Here is a 12,568-nt window from a genome sequence, read left to right as displayed (position 1 = left end):
TGGGGGATTTTTCTTTCCATTGTTGTATTATAAGTAATTACAGTTAAATCTAACATTAAATAATTGTCATCTTGTAAACAACTTATTTATAACTAGCAGCTTTGATGTGAGAAACTAACTCAAGCTATCCATGAAAAAGTATGGGGCTTAAAAAATGTAATTTTGTCTGTTTTGAGCAATTAGCTTTTTTTCAAGGCATTCATCAGAAAAAGTCCTTAAAAAATAAGTTAGATGATAGCAACAGCAGCTTTAATTGATGTTCTGCATTTTGAAATCCTTTCATGTGCCCTGTTATGTGGTTGTGAAATCTGATTGTAAAAAAATATTTGATGTCAGAGAGCTTAAAAATTAACTGTAAAAAAATATATTTTTAACTAAAATGATTGTTAAATTCAATGTATGTGAACTCATAATCAAATGGGGAGCAAGGGCACAAAATAGTTAATAATATGAAAATAAAACCACATTTACACAAAATCATTATCTGCTCTACTGGAGATATTAGATTTGAGTATATTGAGACAACGGTTGAGACCAGTTCTAATTTAATAGGGCTTAATGCAAAAGGGCATTTATAGTGGCATAGAAGTTGGCTGGAAAGTCTCTGCACCTTCCTTCCCCCACAATCCAAGTCTAAATAAACTGTTGCAGTCACTAACATTTTAGAGAGCTACTTAAAGAGGAACTTTAACCCAGGATTGAACTTCATCCCAATCAGTAGCTGATACCCCCTTTCCCATTAGGAATCTTTACCATTTTTCGAATAGATCATCAGGAAGATCTGTATGGCTGATATTGTGGTGAAATCCCTCCCACAGTATTATGTCATGACGATGGTTCAAAGTTTGCTGTCTGTGAACCTCATTTTATTCTGCGAAATAACAGCTTTTCCAATTACCAAGCAAGCAATATCTACCGCTGTGCATAGAGTAAATTAACATTCTGTACTGATCACCCGGCAGGACTAAATATCTCACTACCGGTGATAAATTTCAGAATGTAAATGATCAAGAGGAAAGATTTTACAATAGGCAAACACTGACTAAATAATCTATTAATGAATATTGTAAACGATAAGCAATTTTATTCATTATGTTATTTTCACTACAGCTTATCTTTAAAACCTTAACAGATGACCCCTGTCAAACTTCTGTTTACTGAAAATAAATTCCCACCATATAAGCAACATGTTTCTTGTCCCAGTTGCCTACTTGGTATGCTGATTTGTATTAATAAGAATCTTTCTTGAAGATAAGATGGTTCTCATTGGTCAGATTAGTGAACTAATAAGAAGCAATGGCCAACAATTTAAAGTTTCTTCATGCCAGGGTTCCTGGCCTGCTTCATCTTTTTATTATACTGTACAGCTTTTTTTCTAAAAAAAAATTAATAGTGCTCTGTGTCTCACTGTATGAAAGATGGTTTTGGCTGGGTGCCTCCCATTGTGGTTAACCGTATCTTAAAGGGTACCCGAGGTGACGTGATGAGATGTTTTACCAATATTACAAAAGTTGAGGAACCTGTGAGGCCACTGTGAGTGTATCACAGGTATCATGTGTGAAAAACTAGGCTATACAGGACGAACAGGAAACTCCAGCCAACCTTTGAATTTCCCACTGGGCTTTCCTTTTAGTTTATGGAACTTACACATTAAGTCCTCAGCAAGGAGGACGCTCACCTGTATCCACTTTTAAACAACACCTGCTACATTAAAAATGTACATTTTACGCTTACTTAAAGAGAGCCTGAACTGAATATAAAAAGTCAAAATAACCGTACATACTTACCTCCTATGTAGTCTACTACTCAATCTCTTTCTCCTCTCCTGTGTCATTTTTGTCCACTGTGATCAATGGATTTCTCCATCCTCCATTTTAAAGATGGCCATTACCCCCTAACAGCTTCCTGGTCAGCACACTGTTAAACTGTAATCACCCACTTGAGCCATAGGGAAACATGGACATTACCTTGCACATTCATTTGTAACTGACAGCTGCTGATATATAACTGACAGCAACTGGTATATTTCAGTTCTGCCAAAATATTGTCAGAACTGGAAGGGATCACTGTAAGAAGAAAATGGTGAGCCTCTGAGAGGAACAGATAGTGAGGTAAGTATGTAATATTCATTTGCAACTGCGTCATGGGATTATTTTTAATATTTTTTCTCGGTTCAGGTTCCCTTTAAGTAGTAGCATAATACTATTAATACTACTACTTATAATAATAATAATAATAATAATAATTAGAAAAATAAGGTCTGGCATACAATTCTTAACAGCAAGCAAGTTTGGCCAATGCAAATAAATTGTACCAGATAGTTGGCTTGCTTTGAATGAGGTGTAGTTTACCAGAGACCAAAATAGGCCAAAATACCAATAAATTCCACATCTGGGCCTTGAGGTCTGTAGCTAAGCCACTGCATGCATCACACGTTTGACAGCCCAAATAATAATTTTTTATTCTTTTGACTGATGGTTTGATGTCAGTCCTGTTACCCTCATTTCTTGTGCCTGACTTTATGCACGGGAAAATAAATTGTCAGGTTCAAACTTTCAATGAACTGCTTTGTCCCCAGGATGTTGTTAGAAGTTTCCTCCATCTTCTGCCCTCTCCCCTCCGTAGTACAATACATACCACTTAACCAAGCCAAAGTACATCAACTGTTACTGGTTGTTGAAGTGTTAGTGTTGTGTGTTAGCCCAAAACAATTATTTGTTACAGTTGTCACATTGAATATCTGTGTGTGACTTAAAGATTGTAATAAACCTATTGTTACAGTGTTTCCATTGACACAAATCTGTGTTTAACCTAACAAACTGGGCAAGTTGCATGTAAGCTTTCCCTGGAACTGAATGACTGTTACAGATCTGTTTCTTTAGTGAGAGAGTGTCCCCGTAGTACCTATCTGTCTGATATACCTGTAAGTTGCAAGTTTTTGAAACATTTTTTCGGTTAAGTATGCTTTAAAAAGTATTTAACACCATTTATAATTTGCAGTATATATATATATATATATATAAGGAACAGCTGCTTAAACATTATTTTCCAAATCTATTTTCAGGATAGTGACATCTAAAGTGTTACTTCAGAATTATAGTGTTTTAAACTATTTTTACTGTATATTTAAACAACACATTTGTCCAGGAGTAGAGATATCTAATTAAATGCTTGTTTTTTTTCACACAATGGAAGTTAAAACTCAACCTGCAAATAAAGAAAAAAAAGAAGTTTGTCTGACTTTACTGAAAAAAAATGTTATTTTTGTGTTGTACTAAAGCTAGCCATACACTGGTCGATGTGGCGCAATAGATAGATCTCTCTTAGATCCTTATCTTATCAGAGAGGGATGTACCTGATCAAATCCCTCACACAGATTTTCAGATATGTGTGCACTGCCTGCCGGGTTCCCAGATCCCCGGGTCTCCCTCCCCCCCCAGTGTGGCACATACCTCCCGTGACCTCTAGTGGCCTCTAGCATTTGATCTTTTCTGTTAATCACATAGCACAGGCCCCTAAGAGAGAAGAGACAAGAATAAGAGCCTGGCCATGGAGAGAAGACAAATGGCAGGCTGCATCAGTCATTGCAGAATCAAACACCACTAGAGACATGCTCTCAAAACCACCTCTGATCAAGCAAAAATTTTCCATTTGTCACAATCAACCAAATCAATCAATGTTGGCCAAAATCGATCAATCTGGTATAGTTTGCAGTATCTATTTCTAGTAGATCCAATCAAATGATCATATCAGTTATTGATGCAAAAATTGACCAGTGTATTGGCCACCTTAAATCCCTGAGTGGACTTTGTTTTTTTGCAGCACAATTATTTCAACAATCTTCAACAACTTTCTGTAATGAATTCAAAACATCTTTCATAGCTAAAAAAATATTTGCCTGGTGCACAGAACAATATTTTGATTATTAAATACCAGATTAAACATTGTGTTAATTATGGAACAGAAATGTTTAATTACCATTGTATATCTCCCAAAAATATGATTATGTGATGTCAGAATTCATTTGACTCTGACATCACAGAAATACAATAGACAGTGTATGTTTCTCCTGTAATGCACAGTGGCAATTGCACTTTTACCTGCTCATCTATGTGCTTACATTTTGCATTGGCTTTTTTGCATTTGCAAATTGTACTGTAAATATTTGCACACCCAAAATTTGCTGTGAGCCCCATTGACTTTAATGGCAGATTAACATCAACATTTTTTTACACATTTTCTATTTATCTGCCTAAACATTTTAAATTGCAGCCACAGTTTGTGAGGCATGAAAAATTGGCCAATCACTTGCCTAGAACATTGTTCTTGCAGCCACACTACAGGCCAGAAAAATTGGGCAACAACATGCTGAATAAGTATTTGACCTTCAACCTCTGTATGAGACAGAGGTCAAGGAACACGGCAAGCTCCAGAAAAAAAGATGTAAGGCATGATGTCACTGATGCTGCTTTCTCTGCAACTGACCAGATTGGTGGTCTCCTCAAAAGGATGCAGCAGTCTGCAGGGGTCATTGATGAACACTCATTGCCTCAGAGACGGTCTCTCCCGAACAGATGAGTTTAAATTAAGTGTGTAGGACACTGCAAATTATTATTATTTTTTTTAGCGTACACTGACTGTCTGATATGACTGAAAGTAAAGCACAGTCACACAGTAAGGTGTGTTGTAACTATGTATGCTAATCAACATACCAACAATATCAACATAATCAACAATAACAAAGTGAGAACAAAAATGGGTGGTACACTGTAAATTATTATTATTATTATTTTTTGTTACCACACACTGACTGTCTGATATGACTGAAAGCAATGCACAGTCGCACAGTAAGGTGTGTTGATGTAACTACATATGCTAATAAACTCAACTAGTAAGTGAGAACAAAAATATGTGGAACACTAAATTATTATTGTTTTTTACCACACATTGATTGTCTGATATGACTGAAAATAAAGCACAGTTAGGTGACACTGGTGATGCTGTGTGGGGGTCAGTGACAATCAATCACTCATGCACAGTGACAGCAAGCTAGAACAGTGATGCAGCCAGCCACAAACTGCACTATATAACCCCATACAGGTGCTGTGTCATACAACACACACCATACCAGAATGCAAAAACTAAAAGTACAGCACATAGCAGGGTCAATGTATGTACACAAAATTACTTTTGTGGTCAGGATGAGTCTTCAAACAGACTATTGGGGGGGGGGGGGGGGGGTCCATAGCTGGTGCACTAAAACTAGCAGTGCACATAGAAAGCATCTACACAGCACGCTATAAATACAGCCTATGTGGTCAGGTAGAATTCTCAAAATGACTATTTGGGGTCCCTGGCTGATGCACTATGAGTAACAGTGCACGTAGGAAGCAACTACACAGCACAGTATTACAGTGCAGCCTATCTAATACTGTCCCTGTATCTGCAGCAACAGCTCCTCCTCCTACACTGACTACAGGCTGAGGGAAAATGGCCGTTGGGATCATGCCTTTTATAAAGGGGGGAGTGGCCTAGGTGGTGATCAGGTTGGATTCACTGTCCTGTTCCACATGACTTCATGGTGAAAGGTCAAAGAATGGCCCTACAGAAAAGTATAGGACGGGGCGCAAATGGCCAATACTGTTTGCCGCTAAGACAAGCTGGCAAACGGAGACTGTTCTGCCATCACTATTTATTTCCTTTTGAACAATACAAGTTACCAGGCTGTCCCCCTGTGTTTTTAATACTTTTAGCCTTAGGTCTTGAACAAGCAGGCAGATTAGGAGCTCCGACTTGCGTCTGACTGATTAGCCACATGTTTGTTTTAGGGATGACACCCTACTTATGCCAAAGACTAATAGAACTATCAGGGAACTGAATTTGTACAAAAAGGAAATAAATATGGCAGTATCCATATCACTCTCACTTTGGGTTCACCTTGTCTTGCACTAGATCGAATATTACTTTCAGTCATTTATTTAGATATGACTGTTTATAAAACAAAACAAAAACATATTACATTATAAAAAAGACAATGACACTGTTTGGGGCTATGCCTACTATTTGTTGATTTTGTTTTTTTTTCTATATAATAATTTGTTTTTTTTTACTACATTTTTTACAGAACTTTTCAAGACCTAGCAAAGCAGATGGATATGTCTTATGGTACAGTTAAAGACTCTGCAGTCTATGAATATTTTAAAGCGAAGGGAACTAACACTTTGGAACAAGACAGCACATTTGCAGAACTATGGAGGACAATAAGCAAAAACAATGGAGCTGAAAACTGTGTATCCAGCCCTTCTGAGGGAATTAGGAAGGTGAGTAAAATCTATCTAAATGGAGTATGGAAAATTCACATCACTTCATGTGTTCCTTTCCTGCAATGCAATGTTTTGTTTTTTTTATGTTAATTATTTTCATTAACGGTAGTGGCTGAGCGCTCCTCCAGTCTCCCCAGGCAAACGCATGCGTCTCTGAGAAGCTCTTGACATCTTGCTAGGAGATTGCCTTTGGTCAGCTGGGTTCTGTGTGCTGCTCTGATTGGTTGTTTACTCCTGGGGGTTGGTCTATGTTACTTGCTGTCTGTATTTAAACTCCATTGCTGCAGTCTCTTGTTGCCCGTGATAGCAATCAGTACGCTGGTTTTGCTGGGCTCTTTGTCACTCTGTGTTAAAGTTATTGTATTTCAATGCGACTTTCATTACTCAATTATTGTATTTCAATGCGACTGCCAGACTGACTTAGATACGACTTTAGCTTTACTGACCATTCTCTTGCCTAGTCCTTTGTACCGCAGCCATCTGACCTAACGTGTATGACTTTAGCCTGTTACCAACTCCGATTCCGCCTAGTCCATTGTACCGCAGCCAGCTGATCTAACGTCTATTACCTTAGCCTGTTACCGACTATGTCTGTTGTGTATTGTATCACATAGCATCTAGCGTGATACCCAGGGATTAAATTTAAATGACAGAAAGGCAAAGGAGATGGAATAAATATAGATATAAATCCTAGACAAGACAGATAACCTTTATATTGGGCTTTTCTCCTGGCAGAGTCAAAGCACCTGAGCTGCAGCCACTAGGGCACGTTCACGAGGCATTAGCAGTGTTAGGGAGTCTAGCCCAAGTCCTTACTGAAACAATGCTGGCTTATTAAACAGGAAGGGACAAGATTCAAACCCAGGTCTCCTGTGTCAGAGGTGGAGCGCTTAAACATTACACTATCCATACCACTACTGGTCTTAAATACTAGTTGTTTTAAAAGCTAAAAATATGGCTAGTCTTAAAAAGGCAGGAAATGAACGAGAGTGTTGACTCCATCACCTACTTGGGAAGTGAGGTAACTAAGAAAGGGGAGCCCAATAAGATGTACAAATAATAATAATAATAATATTAATAATACTATAACTAAACTTAGTACTTTTTTATTTTATCTAGAATGAAAGAAATGACAAAATTCTAAATTCTTCAAAACAAAATTGTCCTTTTAGATGGATGTAGAATGCTGAAGGTGACCAAGAATATGCACTCCTAATTACAGACATACGTAAATTATTGACTATAGAATTCTAAATGTAATTTCACCAGATATTAAAACAAACCAATACATAATAACACTAAAGGGGGCTTAGATATTTTCCTTACGTTGAAAGACATCCATGGCTACAATTACTAGGTAATGCCCAGTGATGTTGGATGTGATGCTGGATGTTAATCGAGGGATTTTATCTGATGTTGGGAAGGAATTTTTTCCCTTTTGGGGCTAATTGGACCATGCCTTGTAAGGGTTTTTCACCTTCCTTTGGGTCAACAGGGATATGTGAGGGAGCAGGCTGCTGTTGAACTTTAGTTTCTGGTTGAACTCGATGGACGTATGTCTTTTTTCAACCCAAATAACTTGGTAACACCATGAAAACTGTAAATGAAGTTTATTTTGATATAACATACTACATGCAAATAAGATAGTACCAAAGAAAAAATGCTCTAGATTAGACCACCCAAGATTCTTGAAAACAAAAATGACTGCTAATAGATTTACCCTGTATACTAATCGAAGGCTGTAACCCAGGTTGCACTGACCCAGGTTGCACCTGCATACACCACAACCCTCGCCTTCTGCAGTTGAGTGGTGGGCAGTCTTTGGTGTGCACAAGCAGGCTTTGGATGGCGTGGGCTCTGCAGAGGTTGTGGTGTGCAATATTTTTTTTTTAGAATTGTGGATTTACTTTTAGAGAGAGAAGCTTGGTGAGCCTGGAGAACCTAGCTATGGACTGACAAGTCTGGAAGACATTCTTTTTCATTATTCTGAAGAAATAAGATCGTCACTTTATAAGGATTCAAAAAACTGACACTTTCTCAATGGTAGAAATGGTTAGTGAGATTAAAAACAACTCTGAGTTAATGCAGGATTATGCAAATGATGTATTAAAATGTACGCAGCTTGAAAATGGAGCAATCAAATCCCTCCAAGATGGAATTATATTAGTCCATTTCAGGCTGCATACATTTGTATACACAATTTGCACAATTTGGTATATTGGAATGATTTTTATCTCATTGATCATCACAAGTGGCAGACGCCAAAGAAAATACTTGGAGAGCAGTGGTGAATGTCCATGCATTGTAAAGACCTTTTTCCTATGTAGCTGTCACAATAGGTGTTAAAAATCTGACATCTCTGAAAGGTTTGGACTAGTCCATCTCCTCATGGGATACACTAAGTATTCCCTTTATTCTTTACAATAGCACTGCCCAAAAAGGATCAAAACACACATTCCAGCTTTCCTTCTTATTTGCACACAATTTGGCAGTTTCAATGCCATTCAGTAAGTGCTTTTAAAAATAAGGAAAAACCTGAGAATCCTCCATGAAGAGATAGATTAGTACAAAACAGGTCAAAGATGTCATATTTTGATTACCTACTGTAAATGACAGCTACATAGAAAAAAAGGTAATTTATAATCCATTTTGTTTTGGGACAAATTTACATCTTGTAAGCATTTTAAAATGTTTGCAATAGTGCTCCTTTAACCACTAGCCATGTTTGTGGCAGTACATCTATGCTCCAAAAAAAGACTGTTCCTTTTCCAGAGGCATAGATACTAGTCTTCTGATTCCTATTCATGGCACGCACGCACACGACCCTCCCTCCATAGCAGTGTTGTAGTACACTGATTGGTGAATGGGAACACATTTACCATTCACTGATGAAATGCCTGTGATCAATGACCACTGGCATCAATAAGAAGTCATGGTCTTTGATAAAGCAAAAGTAACTCATTCATGTATTACTTCCTGTTAATGTGCTACCAGTATACACAGGAATCTGGGGGTCATCAAGTGGAAAAATAGTAAAATTACACCTACATACATTTATTAAATAAAAATGCATACATTTCCCATTCAAATTAACCCCTTGCCTCCCCCACTCTCATTATTGCCAAATTAAACCATTAGCATATAAATATTAAAAATATTACATAAAAAAAAAAAACCATAAATAGTAACCTTAGGGACTAAACTTTTTTTTAATATATATGTCATGAGGGTATATTACTATTGTTTTTGCAAATAAGGGCTTGTGATTAGTGACTGATGCAAAACAGAAAACAAATACACCTTTATTTCCAAATAAAATATTGTCATCATACATTGTTTTAATGACATATTATAAACGTTGTAATAACCTGGACAAATGGGCAAATAAAAGAGGTAGGTTTTAATTACAGTAGCATGTATTATTTTAAAACTATAATGAACAAAAACTGAGAAATAATGATTTTTTTCACATTTTTTTCTCTTTATTCCTGTTAAAATGCATTTAGTATAAAATAATTCTTAGCGAAACATACCACCTAAAGAAAACCTAATTGGTGGTGACAAAAATTAAGATATAGATCATTTTGTTGTGATTAGTAGTGATAACATTATTGATGAATGAAAATGAGGAGGATTAAAAGGTGAAAATTGCTCTGGTTCACAAGGAAAAAAAAAACCCTCACTGGTGAAGTGGTTAATATGCTACTTTGGCCATTGTGGACTTTTTGAAAATTCAATTTTTGTGGCTGCAATTTTAATCATCTGGTATGGATGCTTTCTAAACAATTCACTTGGGAAGAATATGCAAATTAGGTGCTGTCAGAATATGCAAATTAGGTGCTGTCACACTACTTACATGGTTATTTGTTCCAGGTGAATAGTTCAAATAACATTATTGCCAGGGGTTCAGCATTACAATCAATTGATTGGCATTTCAGGAATGAGTGAGCAATGACTATATCCTGAAATCTTTTATTAGAGTGATACTTGAAAGAGGCCCAGAATTAACTGCAACAGCAGCACGTAACCTCTTGTCCATCATCCATAAGGGGAGCTGATATTCTTCCCACTGGTAACAAGAAAATATTGGCTACATTACAAAATAGCTTAAAGGGACACTTAAGTCAAACAAAAAAAATGAGTTTTACTCACCTAGAGCTTCCAATAGCCCCCTGCAGCTGTCCGGTGCCCTCGTTGTCTCCCTCCGATCCTCCTGGCCCCGCCGGCAGCCACTTCCTGTTTCGGTGACAGGAGCTGACAGGCTGGGGATGCGAGTGATTCTTCGCGTTCCCAGACACATTAGCACCCTCTATGCTGCTATATGGTATATGATATATGCTATAGTAGCATAGATAGCGCTATTGTGGCCAGGAACGCGAAGAATCACTCGCGTCCCCAGCCTGTCAGCCCCTGTCACCGAAGCAGGAAGTGGCTGCCGGCGGGGCCAGGAGGATCGGAGGGAGACGGCGAGGGCCCCGGACAGCTGCAGGGGGCTATAGGAAGCCCTAGGTGAGTAAAACTCATTTTTTTTGTTTGACTTAAGTGTTCCTTTAAGTGGTACTAATATATGTTATGTTATTTTTTCAACAAAAGTTTAGCTACTCATTAAAGTAAAGACCCATGGGCCCATATGTAATTCAATTTTTACTCCTGCATTTTCTCCTAGGTGATATTTTTAAATTTGTCAATAAATGCCTTTTGAACCACCAGCAAGCAAAAAAATGCTCAAAATAATTTTGATAGTACTTTTTTTTACTTACTTTTTGATACTTTTTCCATTGCAAAATGCTTAAAAGTAATTCTAAATCAAGTATGAAAAATTATCTCTGAAGAGAACATGCAGGAGAAAAAGTGAATTGCATATGGCCCATAATCGTTTAGCTAAGCATATGCCATGAATTGTAATCATTATTTAATTATTTATCTTGTTTTTAATAAAATTAGAAAGATTCTTAAAATGCAACCCTTTCTTTTTGCTAAAACTGATGCATAAGGACTGTGCCAATGCTTTTTAACCACTTTACATTGCCACTAAATCATAGCCTCCAGTTTTGGCAGAAGGATATAAATATAATGCTGTAGCTTTTAACCCTTTCCAATCCATTTATGCAAACACTCATGTACCTGTCCCCAGCACTTACCTTGACGATTGGTAGATTGCTGATGCAGAGGGGTCCAGATGGAGCTTTAAAGCTTCACACTAGAGCAAGAAAGCGACCTGGCATCAGCACGGAAAAGAGGGGGGGGGGGCAAGGCCAGCGCCTGCTTGCATGCTGTAGCTTTGCCTACATTGTACCAATATTAGCATAATAATGATATTATGTAGTGCAGTAGGTACCTAAGCGGATCAAAGTGCTGGACTTTGTAGCAGCAGTAGAATATTATACTGTTTTAGCCATCAGTAAAAGCAAGAAGTTTTGAGTCAGGATGGATACCATTTATTGGCTAACTTAAAAGTAAATATAAGAGTAAGCTTTCGGCCCCTGGGCCTTCATCAGACTGAATCCTGCAAGCCTGCAAGACAGCTCTATACATGTAACATCAAAGTGGATACATGGATTTTTTTTTGTAAAACATGTCATTATGATGCCTATATTGAAACAAACCTCTGACCCTGTTTTGGATGTTTTGTTTCAATGAAGGCCCTCTATAAAAATGCTGCAGCGCCCGCAATGTTCCAGTCTGTCTTTGGCTGGAATAGTGAGAGGAAGGGACAAAGCTTGCTGGGGATAGGGAAAGCATGATCTAGGCTTGTTTATGTTCAGTAAGCCAGCACCTATTCAGTAGGAGACCTTAGGCAAGTCTCCCTAACACTGCTACTGCCTATAGAGCGCGTCCTAGTGGCTGCAGCTCTGGCGCTTTGATTCCGCAAGGAGAAAAGCACGATATAAATTTTCTGTGTTTGTTTGTGTTTGTTATTTTGATCCTCGATGGCTGATTGCTGTTTTATCACCACAAACAGCCCTTCTGAGGGCTACTTCATCCTTCTGCTGTTTTTTTTTGTGTGTGTGTGTGTGTGTGACACTCCACAGCTCACAGGAACCCACCATTGTGCCCAATGCCCACTACTAGCACAATAGTGCTCCAGGGCCACTGTTATTATCACTAAATTGTGTTTGAACTGTTGCAGAATTCTCAGTGTCTGTGTGATAGTGCACAGCCAGAGCACACTGGCACTGAGAGCCACACCTGTGCCCACTTACAGTGATATTGAACTGTGTGCCACATAAAAGCACAAGCACATT

General features: G+C 37.9%; 1 protein-coding gene across 4 annotated transcripts in view; it reads left to right on the top strand.

Moving 5' to 3' along the window:
• GRID1 (glutamate ionotropic receptor delta type subunit 1) overlaps window positions 1-12,568 on the top strand; it is a 1,791,150-nt gene that overhangs the window by 1,689,781 nt on the left and 88,801 nt on the right. For all 4 annotated transcript variants that reach the window (XM_068258558.1, XM_068258555.1, XM_068258556.1 and 1 more), the window contains one exon: window positions 6,125-6,320. In XM_068258558.1, coding sequence (XP_068114659.1) covers window positions 6,125-6,320 — 196 coding nt within the window. The remainder of the gene's footprint in view (window positions 1-6,124; window positions 6,321-12,568) is intronic.

The sequence above is a fragment of the Hyperolius riggenbachi genome, chromosome 10 (genome assembly GCF_040937935.1).
Source record: "Hyperolius riggenbachi isolate aHypRig1 chromosome 10, aHypRig1.pri, whole genome shotgun sequence".
NCBI lineage: Eukaryota > Metazoa > Chordata > Amphibia > Anura > Hyperoliidae > Hyperolius > Hyperolius riggenbachi.
This window is presented reverse-complemented; position numbering and strand designations above follow the sequence as displayed.